General features: G+C 39.9%; 1 protein-coding gene across 2 annotated transcripts; it reads right to left on the bottom strand.

Annotated features, from left to right (window-relative positions):
• Window positions 1-512: 512 nt before the first annotated feature.
• On the bottom strand, window positions 513-25,214 carry ano7 (anoctamin 7). 2 transcript variants are annotated; one of them, XM_056373527.1, is made up of 24 exons: window positions 23,267-25,214; window positions 21,880-21,997; window positions 18,947-19,004; window positions 18,512-18,636; window positions 16,699-16,806; window positions 16,471-16,607; window positions 15,051-15,108; window positions 11,689-11,799; window positions 11,318-11,483; window positions 11,029-11,119; window positions 10,839-10,935; window positions 10,623-10,766; window positions 10,225-10,362; window positions 9,796-9,894; window positions 8,879-8,981; window positions 7,892-8,003; window positions 7,293-7,347; window positions 5,764-5,861; window positions 5,482-5,666; window positions 5,189-5,394; window positions 4,962-5,101; window positions 3,726-3,816; window positions 3,356-3,475; window positions 513-2,730 (listed from the first exon to the last, which is right to left on the bottom strand). In XM_056373527.1, exons 2-24 carry the CDS (start codon window positions 21,967-21,969, stop codon window positions 2,575-2,577), a joined length of 2,688 nt encoding a protein of 895 aa, XP_056229502.1. In that variant the 5' UTR covers window positions 21,970-21,997; window positions 23,267-25,214; the 3' UTR covers window positions 513-2,574. The 2 variants fall into 2 exon arrangements, with proteins under 2 accessions (XP_056229502.1, XP_056229503.1); XM_056373528.1 differs by lacking the exon at window positions 513-2,730 and adding an exon at window positions 2,743-2,948.
• Between the last annotated feature and the right edge of the window lie 38 nt (window positions 25,215-25,252).

Raw genomic sequence — 25,252 nt, forward strand, 5'->3', positions numbered from 1 at the left:
ATGTAGATAAAACTCCTGATGAGCAGGATGTGGAAAAGATCACAGTATAGACAGTAAAGACAGTTCTGTGCAGGGATAATACTCCAAGGTGTTACTGTAATGTGGTTGTTGATGGCTGATGAAGCCAGACGCAGAAGAAAAGGCAGGTGCTGGTCCATCACTGGGGAGGACTGGACAGAAATTCTGATCCTGATACAGACAAAGATGTGATAGGACAATTAGTTTAGATCATACAAATCCTTTATATTCAAACATGTTTGGTCTGTTGTGTGTGTATGATAGATAGTGATGATAGATATGAATATGCTTAAATAAATACAGTACTAGGCAGTGGATCCTCAACCTGCTGGTTCTGGATCAAACAGTCTCTTTGTCTTATTTGTAAAAAAAAAAAAAAAAAAAACTTGAAGTGTTTGTCAGTGCGGTTTGTCATTTGCACTAAATATACTTTTGGCTACAGACCATCATTAGGTGTGACTCACCAGTCTAAAGGAAAAGTCTCTTTACTCGCCTGGAGCTGTTGGAAGCCACATCAGGATTTACCCGTGTTGTGCTTCTTTGCTGTTGAACGTGGTTTCTTGACGGTTCTTCGGGATGGAGATAAAGATCGCTTTCTCGGCGCTCCAGCCATATCTGCGTTTCTATGATGCTCGTCTGCAGCTTTTTTTTTTCTTTTTTTGGAGCTGTAGTGTAACTTCAAGCTCAGGAGGAAGCTCTTCTTCTCCGTGGGACTGTGAGCAGACTAGACACTACACTGACTCATACAGCATCTAGTGTGTCTACAGTATTACAACACGGCCAGGGTCGGGGCTAGTTGGTTAGCATGCTCGTTTCAGTAGATATCTCTGAAATACAATAGATGGAAGTCTTGGTCATGACATCATCACTGTGGCTCCTTCAAATAGCCTACTATTGATAGTGCTAGTTAATTTTTTTGAACATTTTAAACTATAATTCTGGCCAGATCTTACACATTGCACCTTTAAACAAATTTAAAACGCTAACAATTAACTTGTTAGCCCGTATTAATTAAATACACGCATTGTTACAGAAATAAAACGTTTTGAAATCTATTTATTGATATAAGATTCATTAGTTCTGTTGCAATGTGTGAATTCCTTTATGAAAACAGAAAAGACAAGTGTGAATGCAGAAAGTTCAGCATCTACAGTGCATCAGAAACCCCTTTTTCACATTTTGTTGTTTCACCCTTATGAACAAATTGTTTAAGTTCATTTTAAATCTTCACTCCATACCCCGTAATAACAAATCAAAACCAGAATTTTAGAAACCAATGCAAACTCACTTTGACATAAGTATTCAGACACTTGCTGTGACACTGTAAATTTAGCTCAGGCTCCTCTATTTCTCTGGATCATCTCTGAGATGTTTCTACACCTCGATTGGAGTCTACCTGTGGTAAAGTCAGCTGATGATTTGGACATGATTTGGAAAAAACACACCTGTCTATATAAGATCGGATGGCAAATAACACAAGGAGGAAGGAACTACTGCAGAGCTCAGAGACAGGATTGTGTCGAGGGTCAAAAATATTTCTGCTGCATTGAAGGTTCCTGAGAAGAACAGTGGTCTCCATCATTCTGACATGAAGAAGTCTGGAACAACCAGGACTCTTCTAGAGCTGGACCTGGACTAACAGACACCAGAAAGAGGAGACCAAGAAACTGATGGTCTCTCAGAGCTCCAGAGAAACTTCCAGAAGGACAACCATCACTGCAGAACTCCACCAATCTGTGTGTCCAAATAGAAGACTCTGCTCAGTGAAACCTACATAATTCTCTGGTCTGACGAAACCAAGATTGAACTGTTTGGCTTCAATTTCAAGCATCATGTCTGTATAGATCTGAAGTGGAGCAGAATCACAGATAAATCCCCATGTGATGTGTGTGTGGAGTGTGTGAAGGATTCTCTGCTTCTCCAAAATGAACAGCTGATCTGATGAGGATACATTAACAAACACAAACACCTGACTCCTATAAGAAATGTATTCGTCATATATTCAACCTTTTCCAGACACATTCATTAATTTATCAACAAGATATGTATTTAAACTGCTGTTATGATATTTACAATCGTAAATGTATCAAAAATATATAAAACTAGTGAGGGATCTTTGTGGAATCTCTTCATGTGGATGCCTTTTAACACAGTCCAGATGACAAAATCCTGGTCTGTTTTCTCAGCAATAGGACACAGGAGTTTGTTAAATTAATGGACCTAACAAGAATCAACGCCAAAGCATTGCAAACATCCGAAAGTGTTTCTAATATTTTGTCCACCAATATTTTCATACTACCACAGAATAACAGAGACACCTTTCAAAGGTACAAAAGGCTGCAGTCCTGTTCACCTGTTGGTCTTGTAGCAAGGAACTCTTTAGGACTTCTACAGTAGGTCTTGTAGAGATCTTTAAAGATTACACACAGTTCTTGTAGAGCGTGCAGAGGTCTCACAGGGGTTTTGTGGATCTGTCAGGGAGGTTGATCAGTCATTTAGATGTGGATGTTGAGGTAGTGGGACGACATCCAGGACAGAGTCCACTTGTGCTTCATCTCAGCAGCTGCCTTTCGTGTCCGTTTCCTCTGGGATCTCCTCCAGGTTTGGTGGGGGGGAGTCCCTCTGCGGTGGCGGTGAAGGTTTAGATCCACGCTGTCGCAGGTCACTGGAAACTGTGTCCTTACCAGAGGGAAACACGGTTTTCCCCAAAGCCTGGAAGCACAGAACACAGGACTCGAAGCCAAACTCTAACTGAAAGCATAACTGTGTCACAATTCAGAGGTCTCATCCTTCAGAGGCTGCATTTGAAGATCGATTGCGTCACAGTGGCGCAACTAGATTGTCCCATTTCATACGCTCCTTCAAATGAGTCCCTCTTTTCCTAGACAACGAAGGCTCCAACAGCTGTGTTCTTCATGGTCCAACCTATCCTGAAATTCATTGTGCACCGGCGACGAAAATAATATGTCAGCAAACAACACTGACAGAAAGCCTGAGGATATGACTGTTAAATGTAATATTGGGTTTCAGCTCAGTTCAACAGCTAACGGTACAACTGTCTGGCAACTGGCGACAGGAGCCATGTTTTGTGAAGCAACGGTAAGGGCTGGTGATGCAAAGAGAAAATCCTCCATAGGCCAGACCATTTCATTTTGGTTTTGTCTTTGTGGTCTGTGACAGCCACAAAGGACCACAACTTCATAGACCGCCTCCTCTGAAGGATTCAGTCCCTGAATTGGGATACAGCTTATGTGTGCTAAGATACACTGTGATGAACTGGACTTGTGCACAATCATTACATATGAAAGTCTGTTAACCTTGATCTGTTCCACCGTACCTGGTTCTCAGCCAGTGCCTCTTTAGCCATATAGTGCTCCCTCCTCATCTTCATCTCCACCTCCTCAGGGATGTCAGGGACCATCATGTCAATCAGACGGCCGATGAAGAAGACTACATGCTGAGGAAGAAAGACAGGAAAAACCTTCATCATGTCAAGGCAGAAACTCACCAGGACCCAGACCTGCAGTTTCCTTCACGTATTAAATGATCAACACTAAGGCTGCCTCTCAATCAGCAAAAGTCCAAAGCAGCTACAATGCTATTTGCAACAGCAGTGAACCAGGAGAAACAGGTGAACCAGGAGAACCAGTTGAACCTTTATGTAAACAAACTTAATCTAATGAACCTGATGTAAAAGAGAAACTGACCTCAAAGATGATGACAAAACTAAGACGTACGGCGAGCAGGTGATAGTACTCAGGTGTGTTTTCACCATTTTCATCCCTGAAACCTCGATACCTGCAGAGAAGAAGAACAGCAACAACCAACAGTTGACATCATGATGCTGACAGTGCACTTCCCCCGCTGTGTTAGGACAATCTCTGTGCTGTGATTGGTACAACCACACCAATAACCACTTTATCACCTATAGTGTTTATGATTGTAAATATTCAAATTAAAGAGAGAGTGATATGACTGACAGAGAGAGAGTTCTATCATTGGATAGCCTGTAGACTTCATACTGCTTCATCAGCAAAATCGGACACATTAGAAACACTGTCAATATCATTGCCATATGTACCTGCAGGATGTGTGATGGTGTAGTTACAGTGATGTTGCCTACCTGAAGGATATGTGTTGGTGTTGCTATAGTTACAGTGATGTTGCCTAACTGTAGGATGTGTGTTGCTGCAGTTACAGTGATGTTGCTTACCTGCAGGATGTGTGTTGGTGTTGTTATAGTTACAGTAAAGTTGCCTACCCTAAAGATGTGTGTTGGTGTAGTTATAGTTAAAGTGATGTTGCCTACCTGTAGGACGTGTGTTGGTGTTGCTATAGTTACAGTGGTGTTGCCTAACTGTAGGATGTGTGTTGCTGCAGTTACAGTGATGTTGCCTACCTGCAGGAGGTGTGTTGGTGTTGCTATAGTTACAGTGGTGTTGCCTGACTGTAGGATGTGTGTTGCTGCAGTTACAGTGATGTTGCCTTCCTAGAGAATATGCATTGGTATAGTAACAGTGATTTTGTCTACCTGTAGGATGTGTGTTGGTGTTTCTATAATTACTATGATGTTGCCTACCTGCTGGAGGTGTGTCGGTGTTGCTATAGTAACAGTGATTTTGCCTACCTGTAGGATGTGTGTTGCTATAGTTACAGTGCTGTTGCCTACCCGCAGGGGGTGTAATGCTATAGTAAGAGTGCTGTTGCCTACCCGCAGGGGGTGTAATGCTATAGTAAGAGTGCTGTTGCCTACCCGCAGGAGTGATGGTGTTGCTGTGGTTACAGTGATGTTGCCTACCTGCAGGAGGTGTGTTGGTGTTGCTGTAGTTACAGTGATGTTGCCTACCTGCCGGAGGTGTGTTGGTGTTGCTATAGGAACAGTGATTTTAGTCTACCTGCAGGATGTGTGTTGGTGTTGCCATAGGAACAGTGGTTTTGCCTACCTGCAGGAGGTGTGATGCTGGCTGTAGTTGTGTGGTGATGTTGCCAGAGTGAAGTTGATGAAGCCGCTCAGCGAGCTGTCTCTGGTGTAGCGATAGTAGAGACGGGGCAGGAAGGATGAGGTGAAGGCGATGAGGAAAGCCTAGAAAGTTGAGACTCTGTTAAACAACTCTTTGAGGAGTAGACAAACTGTCCTCACAGAGACAGGCATGCAGGATCACAGTCTTACGTTGCTTAGGACGGCTGTGTGTGTGATGAACTGCAGAATGGGGAGCCAGATGCCGATGTCTTGAGCTCGCTCCACCACTGGACGGCGATACTCAGTCACAAACTTCTGAGCGTCCAGTCGCACCTCCACCCAGTTATTAATCAGAGCGAAGAGAGGAGCGAGAGGACATGCCGCCACGAAGATGGTGATGAAACCAAACTGAATCACTGAGGAGAAAGAGGAGGAGTCAGTGAAGAGTCGTGGACCAGATTTACAGGAACCAAATGCAGGAGTATCAGCAGGACTGGACTCACCCATCTCGAGGTACTCACTGAAGAGTCCCTCACAGACCAGCAGCTGGTAGTCTGCCACCCAGGGAGAGACTTCCTCTTCCTCCTGCTGCTGCTGCTCCTCCCACTGAACCTCCTCTCCTTCCTCCTTCTTGACCTCTCTCAGCCGTGGACTCATCCTCCTCTTCTGCCACCATGTCCTTACCTTCCTGCCAAATAATGAGCTTTCAGTTTCATTCAGAGATGTCACATGACTGTGTGTGTGTGTGTGTGTGTGTGTGTGTGTGTGTGTGTGTCTGTATTTACGGGAAGATGAACTCCTGGATGTTATTGATCAGCTGTTTTCCCACCATGATGACCAGCAGCTCCTGAGCCAGTTCAATAAGACACCCACCTGCTCCACACTGACACACAAGAGCAGGATAAACTTCTGTTGTTGTTCAAACAAATATAAATAAGAAAATTACCTATGACCCATGTCCCCGCCTTAAACATTAATAAGGCAGGAGATCACTGCACCAGCCAGATCAATATTATCATTAGTATTAACTATGGTAATTCTTTTGAAGTGAGTTATTGCATTAATAATACAGAGATATCTACCAAGTCTATATATTCATTTATCTATGTCCACTGTATCTAGATGGATAGACATTAATATATAAAATAGATAAATATCTATGTCCTTCGTATTATTGTTGATATATTATTTGGGAAGACAAGAGACATTCCACATTTGTTTTAGCCACATTTTTGTAGTTTTTTCTGCCTACCACTCTACAATAAGACTACCCTTATAAAGGATTTATGAATGGCTTAATTAAAGAATTTTAAACAAGGAATAAAACAGTTTTCATACATTGATGCAGGCTCACTATTTGGCAAGATCAAGTTAATGCTTACTATTCATTTAACTTACTAATGAATTACTACCATTTATAACAGGTAAAAGGAGTATTGTAAAGTGTAATACCCATCACCATTTATTAATCAGTTATCAATTATAAATAATAGTTACTCATTAATGAATGATGATGTGTTTTACAATTTACTATAAGGCTCCTTTTACCAATTCTAAATGTTAGCAACTGATAAATAAATGGTTGTAAAATGAGATAATGAAACATGAAGATGATGGAGGGAGAATCACAGAGATGTGAACAGTGGGACAAAGAATGGAGGAGCAGTTCACCAGGTACCAGGTTCACCTGTGTTCTAGCTGGAATGTCCCAAGTCCTAAAGAAGAGACCGACCAGCAAAAAGCATCTCCATTTTAATTTCCACTGAGCAGAACAATGTGATCAACAGCTGTGATTAGAATAAGGACGACTGTTGAGAGCATGTCAAGTTAAACAACACTGCCAAGGCCTCAGAGGATGAATCTGCTCATTTGATATGATCATGTGATCTGTCATAATTTGATCTGCCAAATGAAACATTTTGACCATTAAGATGCTGACGATGGTTAATTTCTAGTAACTGAACAAGCATGTGATTAAGCAGCAGGTACAAATGCTGATGATGGAGAAAACAAAGAAAGCTCAGTGACAAATGAGACATGAGGCTGAACAGTACAGAGAAATGTGGGCTCACTATTTGGCAAGCAACAGGTCACTGATGGCCTTTTTATCTAATGTGTTATAACATATTATATATGATTTATAAAGTGTTAACAAGTTCATGGATAAATTAGTTAAATCCTTTATATGGGGAGTCTTTCAGCAGTGGTGTAAAACGTTCTTTATCTTCTTTACTTCATTTTATTTCTGGGGGAGTCAATGCTCTGTATTCTTTTATCATCATCATCAGGCCACCAGACGGGGTGACAGACTCACGTCTTCGTTGCGAACTCCAAACAGAGTGTTGAAGTTTCCAGGGTAACCAACAAACCTGAACAGACACAAACAAACAAACAAACAAACAAACAAACAAACAAACAAACATGATCGTCATGCACCATGCTGTTAACACTGTGTGATGTTTTTTTGTCGGCATCAGTGTCTGCTTCTTCCTGTTACACAAACTCCAACAATCCAGCCTGACACATCCCATAAGAGTCTGTTCTAACTGACCATCAGAGGGTCAGTTAGAACAGACTAACTGACCATCAGAGGGTCGGTTAGAACAGACTAGTTTGAGTCAGTTAGTTTGTTTGAACTTACCCTCTGGTAACTGACAAAATGTCCTGACCTTTGGTTGTAGTTTAATCAGTTTGTTTGAACTTTCAATCAATTTTGAAAGTGAAAACTGAGAATCTGTTACATCACCCACATCATCACATAAAGAAGAAACAAAAAAAAAAAGCAGGATGAAAAAATAGAATAAGGGGGAAGGTCAGAGAGAAGAGAAAAGGGGGATTTGGGATTAGGTCAATAAAAAGGCCTCTGGTCATGAACCTGTGAGGCCTGCTCTGATTGGCTGGATCGGTTCTCACCTGCCTTTGAAGAAAGCAATGTAAACTGGAGACGAGTAGAAGTTGACAAACTGGAAGATGAAAACTTTGAGGATGAACATGTCTTCGTATTTACTCTGAGTGCGATGCATCTCTGACAGAAACACACAGAGAAATACATCAGTACCACAATAATAATACACACAATAAATCCACACTGTACATTTAGACTGACTCATTTCATCTGCCGAATCCTTCAAGACAAATACTAACTACATAACTGCAATTAAAATCGGATACAATAATGTAATCAGAATTTCCTTTAATTTTTAATATACTATTAATTAACTATATATATATATATATATATATATATATATATATATAGATATGTATTCTTTTTATTTTATTATTATTATTTGAATTTTTTTCCGACTAGGTAGCCTCTGAAATTACTGTCATTATTCCTTTATTCTCTCTTCATATTCTCTTTTAATTCTTAATGTTTTTTGTTGTTTCTCTCTTACGTATTTGTTGTATCCTCTGTTCTATGTTTGGTCCAATCTATCTCACTATTGTTACACTTGTCTTTACTTGTTTTGTAATCACTTAATAAAGGAATAAAAAACTAGATCAAAAATAGATCAAACATCCCACACACGTTTGTTCGGTGTAATACTGAAGAATACAGAATCATTTTTCAACAGAGTACAAGAAAAATATTCATTGACAGCAATTTTTCTAAAAAGAAGCAAAATCAAAATCCTCTTTATGTACAAAATGTACATCAACATTACCTGTTATTATCTGTTTAAAGGTCATGTTTCATAAACAAAGAAGTGACTAATAGAAAAATGATATTATGAAAACAGACCAATACAATACAATACAATACAATACATCAATTAAGACCTAAATGTCTAAATTTACTAAAACTCTAAATCAAATGATTTAAATGTGACAGAAATTTCTTAAAAGTCTAAGGCTAAAACTGAGGATGAGGAGGGTGAAGGTGAGGATGTGACTCACCCCAGCGGGTGAGGATGTGGGCCAGTGCGGTGTAAACCCGGGACAACATGAGGATCACCAACAGGTTCAACACTGATCCTGAAATACTGGCTATCCTCTGAGCCTGAACACACACACACACACACACACACACACACACACACACACGCACACACACACACACACACACACACACACACACACACAAACCAACTTCGTCATTTTAAAGGCAAGGCCATTTGGCCTTTGATGACACAAACATTTTTAGGGCACAAAGGCCACTGAGCGATTGAGGCCTAAATAAATAACATGACTTTCTGATAAGAAAATACAAGAAAGTTTTCGTGGGTGTGACTGTGTCCTGTTGACAGGGACTTGAACTTGTGAAGTTGTCCATCATTCAGCTTCTACTGTTCAGAGATCAGCATTGCAGCATTAAACACCAATGTGTGTAGAAACTGAACTTGCACATTAAATGTTAAGAGGCAGCAGCAGCAGCAGCAGCAGCAGCAGCAGCAGCAAATAAACGAGCAAATTACACCGGTTCATCATCTCTGTGTGAAATGTGCAGTAAGTCTGAGAAGTTTGAAACAGAAGATTGTTACAGCAGTAGAGCAGCTCCTTTCAAGAATAACTCCTATGCCGTGTGTGGCGGGCAAGAGACAAAGAGAGAGAGAGAGAGCAGTGATGCTGATGACCAGAGCAGAGAGTTAACTAGTTAGGTAGCAGTTAACAGTGCAGTATATGTGCACAACCAGCCCAAGCTGCAAGGACTGCTGCAGTGATACTTTCAAAGCTACCACGAGATGCTGACAGTAGCATGGGCACAAAGGCCATGGTGGCCTTAGGGCATACAATTTTCTTTGTGGCATCACGGTCAGAGGGAGGGGCATGGTCATCGTTGCCGCCATGAAATTCCTACCCTGAGTTGTACTCACAGAGAAGCTGAGGAAGTTGTCGTGGGAGTTGTAGATGATGATGGTGAGGATGGTACGATACAGAATGATGGCAATGAGGAACATCAACACCACGGTCAACTGCACACAGAAAACAGGAAGGTCGATTTACTGCTACTTCTGAAACATAACGTGTGTCAATATGTTGTTTCATGTCTCAGTCGGCTCTGAATGGGAATCCAGGGGCCCAATGAGACAAGAGGCCCTTTATATGACTTGTTGGGAAGTCCCCCCTTATCTGTGCCCAAGGCCCAGGTGTATGGTCCAGTCAGGTCATGGTCGGTGGACACGCTACTTTTAAAATTAGTTCACCACAGCCATTGTTTATATTGTCACCCACCCATGGCTGCAATGGAATGTCCCACTGTTAGAGCAGCCAGAGATTTAAGGGTCAGAGGACAGGAGACTCACCATGATGATGATGACCATGCAGCCAGTCAAAGTTCTGTTGAACCGTTTCTCTTCAGGAAAGTAAGGTTCCTCTGCTCCGGTCACTGGGTTCCTCACGGTCATCGGTGCCATGGCTGTGAACTCTGGGCGAGGTCGCTCCTGTAGAGGATGGTGAGGGTTAGCAGAGGGGTCACAGTTCACTCATTCACAAAACAAGAATCAATCATGACCCCTCGGGGGGGTGCAGGGGGTCTTGATCATCAGGCTAAGAAGCTCTGGTATAAATCATATATTGATGGAAGATAATAGGCTATATAAACAGAAACCCTCACGTACTGTGATCCATATTCTACACACATTGGTTCACAGTTTAGAAACCTTTATTATTTCATGGTGGGAGACAGGTTTAAGACAGGAACCTCGATCTCCTGGAAGTCAGAGCAGTCCCACCGGTGAGACAGAGCTGAACAGGTTCTCTTCCAGTACTCCAGGAAGGTGACGGCCCACAGGGATATGAAGACACTGAGAAACACTGTCCCTCCATTATCAAACAGGACACCTGCCTGAAGAGAGACAGGCAAGTGGTCAAAGTGACATACAGATGTTCAGAGAGAAGAACAGGGGGAGACAGGTACCTTGTAGCTGACACAGATGCTGGAGTAGTTCCAGTAGGAGCAGATGTTACAGATGGGACACATGATGAAGGTGTTTCCACTGTCACACACCTCCTTCCTACATCAAAGGTGATAATCACCGGAAGGTCATGATCTGACATATTAGCTTTTTAGCATTTTAGCATGTTGAATACACACAGTTTATACTTACGCTGGAACATCACTGGACATGAGCCAAAATCCAAACAGGAAGATCAGAGTCCCCATAATAGACGCCGGTAACAGCCAACCATTGTAGAAACCTACAGTCAGACACAGTTACTATAGAAACCTACTGTCAGATGCAGTTACTATAGAAACCTACAGTCAGATAGTTGCCATAGAAACCTACAGTCACACAGTTACTATGCAGACCCACAGTCAAATACAGTTATGAGAGTTAATGCTAAAACATCTGACAAATAGTAATAGTTCATTAGTAGTGTTGTTGCTATAGTTACCGAGCCAGGCAAAATAAAGTGCTATCTTCTCTCCAAAGTACTCCCTGATGTGGTCCAGAGGTTGGTAACGTCTCCAGCAAGACCACTGGGCCCAGTAACCATACAGTATCTGTCTCAGCCTCAAACACTCGGGTGGCACTGGGGGGGTCTGCAGCTGAAACCCACCCTGCAAACACACAATATAAGAACAGAATAAGATTGATGCTCAGTTTGGATACCTGAGGGGTCTTATCAAAAACCTTCATGTGCTCATTTAGTGAGAAGAGACAATTAGAGGTAGTGTGTTTATCATCCCTCTCCAGGGAAACAGGAAGTAGAGTGTCCCAGTGGGGTCAAAGTGATCTCAGACCAGATGTTCTGGAGGAACTGACCTCATGCAGAGGGTAGGCAGCAGTGAAAACCTGCTCACTCAGCAGCCGGTCGATTCCCACCTCCCCCTTCTTCAAGGAACCATACGGAGTCCTGGCCAGAATCTCATACAGCTGGAAGGACAGGACACAGTGAATGCAGGAACTAGCCTACATCCAGTCCTCATGTCACCTCTGGTCTACCTGCTTGTCCACCAGCTACTGTGACCTAATGTTAATCCTGTGATTGAAGGTTTCTTTCCATGGTGTTTATGAAAAAGTGAAATATGTGAAATATGATTCTAGCAATTTCCCCCTGCTAAGCCAGGCTGACCACGTCATGGCCCTGTTTCAGAGATTAAGGTTAGGGTTAGAAACCGGTTATCAATATTCTCACCTGATTCTGGAAAACACAGTGAACAAGAGTGTCTAGTAACTGAATGGCTGTTCCTTTAGATCTCTATCAGGTTAAATATGAGTAGAGGGGCACTGGGATGCTTCCAACTTCACATTTCTATCTTGTTAAATTTACCTGTAAGACGGACCTGGGCCCAGAGCTGCGTCTCTTTTTCGGACATTATTTTGATGTTCTCACTCACTGAGCTGAATCACAGCTTCCTCATCACTGAGGTCAACCACAGTTTCAGAGTCAAACTTGTAACAAAGGTGAAGTGTTATCACAGTTTAGAAACTTAATTTGAAATTTTATGCTAGTTTTAGTTACTAAAGACATGTTTGTTTAAATTTAATTAGTAAATAAATAGTAAGATATAGTCTCATAAATCAGTTATTCATCAGTTGTTTTTTTTTAAGTTTTAAACATAAAGACAGATAGTAATTAGTTATGTATAAAAAGGGTAGTTGGTTCCTTTATATAAATATAAAATATAATTATATAAATATAATATATAAATATTTTTCTTATAGTTTCATGGCAAAGTTCATATGTCAGAGTTTTAGGTGAGTTTTGAAATCAAGATTTATCTAAATATTGAGACTATTCCTTTAAATCTGTATAAGGTTTATTAAACAAAACAGGGGCTCTGAGACGCTGCCCTGAGGGACTCCACAAGATAATTTAAAATAAATTTTAATGTTTATCCTAATTTAATCTAATGAGTCATTTATTTTCCTAATTGTTCTTTTTTATAAAATCTTTATTGTGATCTTTAAAATGATAACAGATGAAAGTGATTAAGTTTTGTTGTAAGTTTTGTATTGAAAGGGTAATTTTTCCCCCATTGCCTTATTTCTTCTGTTTTGTTGACAATGAAATTCAGTATTTAAGGATTTAAGTACAAGTTGGCTGTCCATTTATGTTTTTGGATTTTCTAAAAATTTACATGCAGTTAATTAATTATATTGTAACATTTATAAACAGCACCAAAATATCAATTATGTATGTGTATATAATAATAATAATAATGTTAATAATAATAATAATAATAATAATAATAACAATAATAATAATAATAATAATAATAATAATAATAATAATAATAATAATAATAATAATAATAATAACAATAATAATAATAATAACAATAATAATAATAATAATAATGATGATTTCCAGGATCCTGGGAATTATTATTATTATTTACAGACCCATAAATTGTTTCTGTTTTATTCCTCAACTTGAAGACGTAGATGCCAGGAATAAAACTCTTGTGGAGAGATAATTGATACTCCACCAGTATCAATACTTTACTTTTACTTTTGTATTTTTACCTTAGTAGGAATTTGAAAGCAGGACTTTTACTTGTGATTAAGTATTTTATTGTTGTATTTCAGTTGTAATTTGGAAATTCACAAGTTTCCAAAGTTTCCAGAGTAACTGTGTTTGAGTGTTGGTAGGCAGTGTGTGTTTGTACATTATGTGTGTATTTGTAGACAGTGTGTAATTGAGGATGTGTGTTTGTTTGTAGATAGTGTTTGACGAGGAGGCGTTGCCGCCGACAGCACCCATCCGTTGACTGAAACATCCTGGAATCTGAGTTAGTGGGTTTCTATCTCTGAGCCAATCAGAGGAGCCGGTGAGGACCAACCCTCCCTCCAAATTCTGGTCAGACCAGGACCAGGACCAGGACCAGATGGTATGAATTCAGAGTTCACTGGACTGTTTCACTGTGTTGGACTATATTAAAAGATCAGAACAGATGATTTATATCTGCTCATATTATTCATCTATGACTTTTTTTATCACTGTGTAATTAACAAAGTATTGTCTGTGTAACAATTATAACTTCAATCACACATAGAAAAAACAAGTCTGATAAAATAGAAAACTGAATTCACTTTTCTTGTTTGTAAGATCAATCAGAAATGAAGATTGTGGGTCCACGTATCATCTTTTCATTTCATTATTTTACTCAGTCTAGTAAACAAATAATCAAGTCGTTATCTGTTTTTCAATTCTGTGAATTGCTCCTCGTCACATTTTACCATAATTTTCTATTTTAAATGACCTTAATACGCAGAGGACAAATGCTGTACGTGACAAAAGAACAGAAAACTGAATTATTTTGGTTGTGATTTTTCTGTGTATGAGATTATCTCATGATGGAAAACAGAAAACACAGTCATTTTCTCCTTTACAACCTGCAGAAAAACCAACAAACAACCCACAACAACCCACAACAACCCACAACAACAACAACAACAACAACAACAACAACAACAACAACACACAGCACACTGGCTTTTTTTTCAGTTTTCAGTTTCAGTTTTTTTCAACTAGTTAATTTCTTAATACAGTTTTTTACAGTTTGAAAAAATGTAAATCCACAAATATAGAATCACATTATTAAGTTTCTGTTTGTTACCTGAGAAAGGAAGAACCTGATCTCCAGCTTTACTAGGCTGGATCACCAACTGGGCAAAGTAGGCAGCAGCCCCAGGGGCCAAAGACCCCCAGGACAACCAAGTCCCCAGACACCCAACAATTGACAACATTTGCAAATGATATATCGGTTGAGTACTCCATTCTGCTTCCTTTACCTAGGTTTTAACACAAGTGTGCAGGTGTTGACATACGGAAGAGGATTAGCATCACGTGTGAAATTCTTTGCGAATTCCATGCGAATTCTGAGTTAAAACTTTTTCACAGGTGACACTAATCCTCTTCTGTATTTGAAAACTGAACGTAAACGTGGACACTCTCCTCACATGTTAAGAATAAGCTCTTTACATGAACCTGCAGTTTGACTTTTAATTTTACACATTCAGAAATAATTCCAGTTTGGGTTATTTGACATGTGGGCTGCTTCATTTTCTGGAATATTAAATGATTCAAATCAAGACCCATTATTTTATATGAGTGTTTGCCAAGTCACATGTCACACACGTCCACACAGACTCAGAAGAGTCGAGGTTTGTGAACTCACCACCTGGTGTCTCTGAGTCGTCTTGAAAAACGTCTTATGGTTGTCGCTGCCCAGAAACCTGCAGATCAGAGGAGCGGGAACACAGATTAACTGCCACATTAAATGTTGCTCTAGACAATCAGCATCTCAGACCAAAACAAATGCTTTGTCGGCCACACCTCTGGCCGTTTTGAACAATCTAAGCACAACCATTAGTCCACGGTAGCATTGTTGTGACTTGCTCCACAGCAATGCTGACAGTTAGCCGGCAATAGCAACATTTGCCAAACACATTCAAAATATGGGTAACTGGAAGTTAGCTAACATCATCACGTAGCCATCACTAATAAAAACAGACATGTAACATTATGAAGCATCAGGTTTCTGACACATGGGGGAGAAGAAAAAACAGTTCTGAGACCAGCTGGACCCTTTAGCAGCTCATTGGGTTCTCCTCTCAATAAAACAGACCAGTACTGGCCCCACAGTCAAACTGGGAGAGAAATTGAGACTTGGACTGATCCACTGGGCCGGGCCACACAAATGACACTGATTGAGCTGGTAAAAATATAAAAAACTTTCTGGATGTTTTGACAGTGAACTGGCTGACCAGGATTTGAGCCAATAGTTCTTGGTCTATTCCACCTGTGCTCAGGTCTCATCTCTTTCCTTGTCTGAGGTCTGTTTAGATGAAAACGTGGTTTCTTCTTCAGTGGAGGAAATTCTGGAAGATCACTCTCACCTGAACTCTGCATTGTGTCACCTCACCTGTGAGAGCAGCCTGTGTGTTTATAATCGTGGGGAGGACCAACGGTTTAACGGGGGACTTACATGCACTAACATTCACATGCTACTGGACCGTCTACCAAAACACAGAACAGAGAAACGGATTACAGCACACAGAGAGGGGGTGTGGCTTCAATCTCTGCTCAGGGCGCCATTACTCCACTATATCTTTATATAGAATATAGTTGTTTGCTGCTGTAGTATTGTTTAAAATCTGGTTTACAGAAACTTTAATGGTTTTAGACTGGACACTTAAATTGCCTCCCAGCTCTTGTTCTGTCACTGAGTCAAGTGATTACACCTCAACTCACACTGGAACCTGTTTCAAGACTTACACTCTAACTGACACTTCAAATCCTTTCATGTCTCAGACCTTCACCTTTGAACAGAGACAATAAAAAAACTTCAGCTCTTTATGGTAGCTGCCACTTCAACTTCTTTAAGTATTTCAACTGTAACGGTTTCAACTTTAAACACAAATGTTTGACCTACAGTTTTCATCAGGGAACAGAACATTAACGTCACTTTTCTTTCAACATCTTCTATTGATGAAAAACAGTTTTGCAGTAAATCTTGTACTCCAAGCTTGACTCTAAACACCTTTTGATAAACGGGTGAAACAAAAGAGCAGTGGTCTGTTTGTGATGTTGCTCACCTCTGCAGCTTGTTGGTCTTGAACTGACAGGTGTAGTAGTCAGGTGGGGTGTTGGGCACATCCTGGGACATGGGGTTGGGGAGGGACAGCTTGGACAGGATCTTTTCAGACCAGATAATAACTGGAGCAGTGACCACCTGAAGGAGAACAGAGGACACAGGGGGACACAGGTGAGGACTGTGGTCTGTGTCTGGACAGGAGGTCCAGGTGGAGGATGAGGTGTTTTACCTGTAGAGGGACTCTCAGACTGATCTCCTCAGCGTAGTAACAGAGGACGCTCCATGGAGCACTGAGGAGGGCAAAACAAATCCTCATCTTTGTCTGCAGGACTTCCCTCTGTGGAGAGAGACACAGATGTAACAATTACTTCATCTCTGTCCAACAGAAGTTTTTCAGGATTAGTTGGTGACTCTTCATCCTCCACTGTGGAGATCACCTGTGGAGTCCCACAAGGTTCTGCTCTGGGGCCACTCCTTTTCTCTCTGAATATGCTCTCACTGGGTCACATGATGCATAAACATTATGTTTCTTATGGAGGTTAAACAGACAACACCCAACCTCACATTGTCACCATCCTGTGGGACCACAAAAGCCTCATGCTTTTTTTTTTTTTTTTATATATTTTATTTTCAAAATTTTCAGTTTAACAAAACATACATAAACTCACAAAAACATAACTCCAAATCTCTTCTCTGACCCACCCACTTAGAAACTAAGGAAGACCCTACTCAAAAGGAGTAGGTAATTTTCCAAAAAAAAAAGAGACAATGTAGCTTGTCCTGACGACCAATGTGTATCAATTCTGGTAACCTTGTTACATCAGATATATTCGTTGGAATACAGCTATTCATTTCCAGGCACCATCTAGGAATAGGGAGATGGGAATCCGACTTACACGTCACAGCTATGCACTTCCAGGCTATTGCAAGAAACTTCTTTGGGACTTTCTTAAATGTGTACTAATGGTTGTAAAGTTCCCTAACAAGCAAATTTGCGGATCTAATGGCAAAGTAAATCCTGTAAGTTTTGTCATAATGTCACTAAAGTCATGCCAGAATGTATAAAGCTTCGTACATGACCAAGTGCAATGTAAGAACAAGCCCTCCTCTATACCACATCTAAAACATGATGGATATCTCAGATTTATAAGAGCCTCATGCTCTTAGGGAATTCTGATTCAGGTACAGTATAGAAAATGAATTAGTTGAAGTCAGAAAAAATACTTTAGAAGCCAGAAGCTCACTTATACTGCACTACATTCATCTGATGACTACAGACACTTTTCAGATTTAGATTGTAAAAATGTCGAGTGTTGAACAGTATGAGGGTCACATTGAGGAAAAATAAATTTGAAATTACGAGAATAAAGTTATAAATAATATTATGAGAAAAAGTCATAATATTATTAAGAATATTATGACTTTATTCTCTAAATCCAGATTTCTTTTTTTTCCTCAGTGTGGCCCTAATACTCAGACTATGACTGTGCTTTGTGCCTTGATATGAACCTTTAAATATTCATCCATTCCATGTCAGTTTATCCAGTTTGGACTGTTGGTTGAAGAAAACAGGGCATTTAAAACTGTCATCTTGGACTGTTGGACATTGGAATGGACATTTGAATATTTTATTGACCAATAGACAGTTAATTCATGAAGAACACAACGGTCTGTTGCAGGTCTGTCCTCTGCAGTCAGCTCCAACACAACCAGCTGCAACACCATAGTTCTGCTTCAGTGTCAATGATCCAGTAGTACAGTGATCTAATATTTAGAGGGTCCGCTCAGCTGCATAAATAAATGTGGATATTTTAAGTCCATGTTGCTGTTAGTATTTGTGTGCTTTAACTTTCAGACACAGTTTAAATGTGTGTGTGTGAATGTTTACTTAAGCATATTCAGGTCATGTGGAGGATCTGATCAGTTTACAGTTTCACTCTTCAAACATTCTCATGTTTGTCTTGACGTCTCAGTCTGACCTTAGGACTTCTCTGAGCTCTTTGAGGCTCAGATATTTTTATATGTGTGCTTGTTTTGCTCACCTGTTCCTGCAGCAGTCCAGCATGTCTCAGTCTGTTCAGAAAATCCTCCCTCCATTTCAGGTGGGTGGGGTCAACACCTGCACTCTCCTGTGAGTTACGAGGCTCCTCCCACACCAGCACAAAATCTGTCCAACACAGGCACAGTATTAGAACCAGGTCATCACTGCTGAGACTAATCCGTCTGCTATTGGCTGCTCTGTGCTGATGTCACAATACCCTCAGCGAGCACTTTATTAGGAACCCCTGTTTGTGGACAAAACCCCTTGTAGATGAGAGAGGTCAGACTCTCTGCAGCATCACACTTGTCCAGGTATGTTAAAGGTCAGAGGCTACCTGCTGACAGCTCATCAGTGTGCTCCTCCTTACTGTTTGCTCTCTGTCTTCCTGTCCTCTCAGGTAATGTTGACTCAACAGCACCATGTTTGTTTTACTCACCAATTCGAGTCGATCCATCTCTGAACACGTTCCTGTCCTGAAGCTGAACAGGTGCATTCTGGGAAATAATAACAGACTGATTGAGCACAGGTAAAATATTCCACCTGTCAGAGACTGAGGAAATACTCACATACTGCAGAACAAAGCAAGAATTTCCAGAATGAAGAGACTGATTTGACTGAATCGTGAGTTGAATCCTCTCACTTGACTGGCTGAAGATTCTCACCTGTTTTATCTCGATCAAAAATACTACTTTAAGGCTGAATCTGAAAAAGTTCCCTGCTGTGTCTTGTCATGTTACACTTGTTATTAGTGGTATAACCTCCTTACACAGGCTCCCAGTATGTTTGAGAGTGAATTTGAAGATCCTTGTTGACTTTTAAAGCTCTTCACGGCCTCTCTCCATGTTATATATCTGACCTCTGAACAACATGTGAATCAGCTCGTAGCTTCAGGACCTTGGGCAGATTCTTTAAAGCCCCTTTTCCATTGGTCAAAAAACCTGCTGAGACCCACAAACATCAGGCTTTTGTCTATAATGGAAAAGGGAACAATCGGTTTTCACACCTGGGTCAAATGACTCTGCAGTAGTTTGGTATTTATCAGCCCTGGATTGATTTCTACTTATCACCCTCTTGCTGGTGACTTTGCCTTTGGTTTATTTGCACTATAATATTAAGACACTTTTCTTGTTTTAACTCTGCTGCCTTATATGACCTGCAGGGTTTATTCTGCTGCTTTGTGAGAAGCACTTTGTAACCTGGGTGTAGAAAAGTAAAGATTATTATTATTTTAATAACTGACATACAGTATGAGCTGATGTGTTTATTTCTTCACAGATCTCACCAAAACAATCATTTTTAAAAGATTATGAATGATTGAATGAATGAATGAATGATTGAATGAATCAATGATTGAAATCGTTATTTCTGTGTCATGCATATAAACACATGTCGGTGCACAAGTCACCTTTAATTCAGTGCTGCAATTACATTTCAACAACTTTAGTCTTTCATAATCAAATCTTCAGACCTTCATTGTCTGCAATATAATTTAAAAATGATTGATATCACTCAAATCACTCATATTTTACAGCACAGGAGAATCAGAACAAATTCTGATGTAATAATCCATCCTGCTTTCTTTTCCAGGTTTTTGAAGGTTAAACTTAACTTCCCTCTCTTTTAGCTCTGTGTTTGGTCTCCATCAGCTCTTCTTTAGCTGCTAAATGTTGCACTGTGTTCAGCAGCTGCTCTCTGACTGAGTCTATCTGCTGCTTGCTGCTCAGCAGGTAGAGGACAGAGGCTGAAACAGATGTTTCTCAGAAAACAGCTGCAGCTGAAAACAATGCTAGAGTGGAGAGAAAGCATTTTAATGGGCATTTCTGATTTTGGTTCAGAGGTCAGAAGGTTGTGTTTTCCCCCCATCATCAGTTTGTGTGTTTTCAGTCCTCACATAGTTAACCAGAGCAGATTTGACTCTTCCTGCTTTTTCACGTCTCCATTGTTGTTAATGGACTGACGACAATCATGGTGATGAGAGGAAGAACAAAACAAACATCTACTGTTTAATGCTTCATCACTCAGTCGGTGTTAATCTGTGTGGAGCCGTTCTGTCTCACCTAATCAAACATACTTCCTGTTTCCTGCTGCAGCCACAGTAAAACAAACACTCACAAAGTTTCATTGAAGGATACTGAAGCTGCTGATCTCTGCTCTCACTTCAGATCCTGGACAAACCTTAGGCCATTTTTCTCTTTTGATGGAGCTAGATTAACAGTGTCCCCCTGGTTACAGTCTTTGTGCTAAGATAGGCTAAACATGAGCTGGAGGCAGGGTATGTGAGGGGGTTTAGACTCAGCTCACTACAGTCAGGACATGAAGTAGATCCTTAAACGAAAGATTCAGTCTTTGATTATTACCTGTGTGTTAGCATCTCTGGTCCCTGGTGTTATTACTGTTTGTCTTAGATATTTTTCTTTTAAAAATAAGATTGGTTTATAAGAAACCATCAATTTCTCCAGTCAATATTTAAATTTACATATGACTTGGTGTTTCTGTAATCAAAGAATAGAACAAATAAATAATGATTTTTTTTAAACAAAAAAAGGAATCATTGAATTTTCTTGTTCAAATAAATTGTATTTAATTTTTTAATCAACCAGAAGCTGAACTCACTGTGATGTTCTCTCCACAATGGTGCCTGATGATGTGCCCTATAGTTAGCCTCTACCCAGTGCCTGAATATGAAGGATTCAGGGAACATCTGTAAAATGTAGCATCTGCAAATAGTGTAGTGGGTGTAGGAACACAGTTTGTACAGACAGAGAGTTGTCAGTCATCAATCTGGAGGAATTTTTTGCTTCGTTTACTTCCACTGCTGCAGGACAGATGGAACTTTACCTATTTCTTTATCCCTGTTTCCTATCACATTTACAGGATTTTTCAGTTTTTGATGATCTAAATGTTTCTTTTTAGCCAGTTTACCGCTGACCTTTGTACTATTGAACTTGTACTTGTTTTTCACTGGACATATGCTGAAATTTCAATAGCAACTGGAAAAATTGGGAGGTTCAGTGGTGTAAATATAATGTAATTATGGGGTATGGTATACTACTATTACCATTGTAATGTTACTTTGCTTTTATGACATTAAATCATCACATTTAAAAAGGGCTCCTGTTCCCCAGTGTTTACATAAAGGCTATAGATTCAACTTTGGAGAGAATGAATCTTTTCTCTGAGACTGAACTGAATTTCTTCTCATCCATAAAAGGTTTGATGAAAACAGTAAAGGCTCGAGGACGCCTCCCTGAGGGACTCCACTCTCTGACTTCATATTTCTCCTTCTCTTCTTCTCTCCCTCTGGAGGGCTAATTGTCAGACTGATTTATCAGTTTCTTATTGATCGGGTCACATTCAGAAAGCTGTTACCATGTTAATGCTGCCATAGTTGTTCTCTGGCTTGGTTTCCATGTCAATGAGTGTGGTGCTGTCCTCCCTCAGCTCCCTTCTCGTCCTCATTGTCCCTCACCTTGTTCTCCTTCCTCCCCTTGCAGAACCGCACACACACGCACACACGCACGCACGCACGCACGCACACACGCACACACACACACACACACACACACACACACACACACACACACACATATATGTAGATAGATAGATAGATATTTTATTTATCCCCTAGGGGAAATTCATGTATCCATTAGCTGATTATTGATAATAATAATAATAATGATAATAGAAAACAGTTAATAATAAAATAAGTATTATAAGTATAATGTGGCCGTGAGCTGTAAGAACATGTTCTTTTATGGGTTTATGAATATCCACAGGAGAAGACACATAGATAACACAATAATAAACATTGAGATCGGATTTCAACTACATTATTATCAGTTAGAAACCAGAGAGATGCTCTTACAGTTGCAGCTACATTATACTCTGTTATAAAGCGACTAATAATTGTTTGATTATACAGGATAAATAGAAGGGGTTAAAGTAAAGTGTTACCTTTCTTAGAAATGAATTGATGTGTAAGTCATTTAAAAAGATTATGGTAATTACATATTGACAACAGGGCAAACTGAGACAATGTGTTCAATCAGTGCAATAAATGAATTCCATTCATTATTTTTTATGGATAACCATCAGCACACAGCAGGTTTACTAAAAACATTAATAAATATTTGTCTTTCTGTGTAAATTACAATACAATTCAGGAAATATAAGGAATTAATTTAAATTCAGTTTAAATAAATAAGCAACTGTTTGTTTTTACTTTGGTTAAATTGATTTCTGTGTTTTTTGTTTTTCTTTTCTTTTCTTTTTTTTTTTTTTTTTACAGAAAGCAAAACTCCATAAGTAACTCATGAATATGGCTGTATTTTCTGTATGATCAGTCCACAGTGACTAAGTCATTACTCATTAGACAGAAATATTATTAATAATAAACCGGACAGAGGCTTTAAAAGAGAAACAGACATGAAGTTAACTTTAGGAGACAGATTGGAACACAATAACCACCTGATAAAAACAGATATTAACAACATAAAACAGTATTTGCAGGCTAGGGTCAGAAGACCTGGGTCACTTTTTGACAAATACCCTGAGACAAATATTAACTGGCAACAGTTGTGTTTCTGTGAGATGGTACAACCCTCCTGAACATCTGTTTAGTGGAACAGCTGCTCTGATATTGATTAATCACTCAATAGGCTAATGGATCGATCGATCACTTCTCTCTGGTGTCATAACCTGGTCTCAGTTTAAATTCCTCAGTCTCTCTAACACTCCTATTATTTCAGTCACTCACCTGTGCGTGCAGACATCGACGGGCTCAGGTGAGACTCTAGCTCTGGACAGAACAGCCGTCTGTGTGTGTGTGTATGTGTGTCTGTGTGTGTGTGTGTATTAATTTTCCAGTTTAAGACGCTGTAAGCACCGCTCCTACTGTAAGCCCCGCCCCTGCCCCGGCGTCTCCTCTATCATCAAGACAAACACTCCAACACAGAAATGAAGTCAACCCCTCTTTCAACATGGTCAGCATTCTTTCTGAAATCCTGTTGTTGGGCTGTGTAGCTGTTAGTAATAAAGAAACACACAATGATCCAACAACATAACAAACAACAGCAGTTTGAACGCAACAACCTTCATAAAGGTGTATTTTCTTCACATAAATATTATGTTTTCAGTTTGTTGATTATTCTGCCACCTGCTGATTACTTAGTAATTACTTAGTACTTAAGTAAATGTACCTAGAACCATAGAGTCATCACACCTACAGGATCCTGTTAAGGACAAAAGTGACAAATGAAGAAAAACAACAGATGTGTCTGACGGAGAGTAGAATAATTGAAAACGGGGTTCAAAATATAGGTGGATAGTGGGGGGGGGCTAGATTAAGATTTGGACCCCTCCAACAGGGGTTTAAATAATATATCCTTCTTACCTGTAATTGTAAATATAACAATATATTTCCAATATTCATGAATGGAAGAATCTTTTCAGACATCCTTAAAGTGGACCATACCATTCCTTAACCTTGTGATTAGCTGCATATCTTCTCTGCCTGCTTCGCTCCCATTGATGGCTCATGCCCTCAATTCTCTGCTCCTGAGTGTCATACAAGCAAATTGAGACACTGCACGTAAATGTAAGTAGCAGTAGCTAACTCTCTAGCATGCAATTAGATTGTGTCTAAGGAGGAATGCTAATATTAACTAGTTTCTGACTTTAGCTTTAAGTTACAGTCTACCAAACTAATATTAGCTGGCTTCTAACTTTACCTTAAGTTACAGTTTAGCTAATGAATGTTAGCTAGTTTCTTTTTTTTTTTTTAAGTATATTTTTTGGGGCTTTTTTATGCCTTTATTTGATAGTACAGTAGAGAGACAGGAAACAGGGAGGCAGAGAGAGGGGGAACGACATGCAGCAAAGGCCGTCTGATGCGGGACTCAAACCGGGGCCAACTGCAGCGAGGACTGTGGCCTCTACACATGGGCGCCTGCTTAGACCACTACGCTACACGATGCCCCGATGTTCACCCCCCTGACTGTCATTGTTTAACTCGCACTCTAAATGTTAAGATCCATAGTGTCCACTCTGATTCTTACAGGGTAGATACAGATCACAATTTTACTTTTGACACTTGAATTTTTTCTGAGATTATTCTTTTACTGAAATAACATAAAACTAAATGTAGGACTTTTACTGGGAGCGGAGTATTTTTACCTTTATTTTGAAGTGACATAGACGACACACATTATAAGATTTGTGTGTGTGAATCATTATCCTTGATGTTTATTATGTTTCTGTAGATCTGCAGCTTTTGTTTCTTTCACATTCTCTGAAAATCAAATCAAACCTCCATCAGACCTCTGACAGCAGCCGTCTGCAATGCAGCTCTCTGATTGGACGAGCAGAGCAGTGATGCCCCTTCAGAATAGAGACAGTGTAAGACAAGCTGAGTTTATCAGATCTGCTGTCTTCTACTGTACACAAACACACACACACTTTTGTCTTTCTTCACTTGTGAGGACCCTAATTGTGAAGCCCATCATCCTGAGCCACCCCTCCTCACCTAGACCTAGTTTTGACCTGAACCTTAAAACCAGACCTTGACCTTTGCATTGGACAAATATCCTCACCATAGTAGTCCTCACAAAGCTAGAGAGACAACACACTCACACACACGCACACGCACACGCACATAGAGAAACAGAATCATCTTTGGCAGGGATCTGCTTCTTTCTCTACTGGACAAACGACACAGAAGCGGCATGAAATTGGACAGTGATGT

The sequence above is a fragment of the Seriola aureovittata genome, chromosome 4 (assembly GCF_021018895.1).
Source record: "Seriola aureovittata isolate HTS-2021-v1 ecotype China chromosome 4, ASM2101889v1, whole genome shotgun sequence".
In the NCBI taxonomy this organism is placed as follows: Eukaryota; Metazoa; Chordata; class Actinopteri; order Carangiformes; family Carangidae; genus Seriola; species Seriola aureovittata.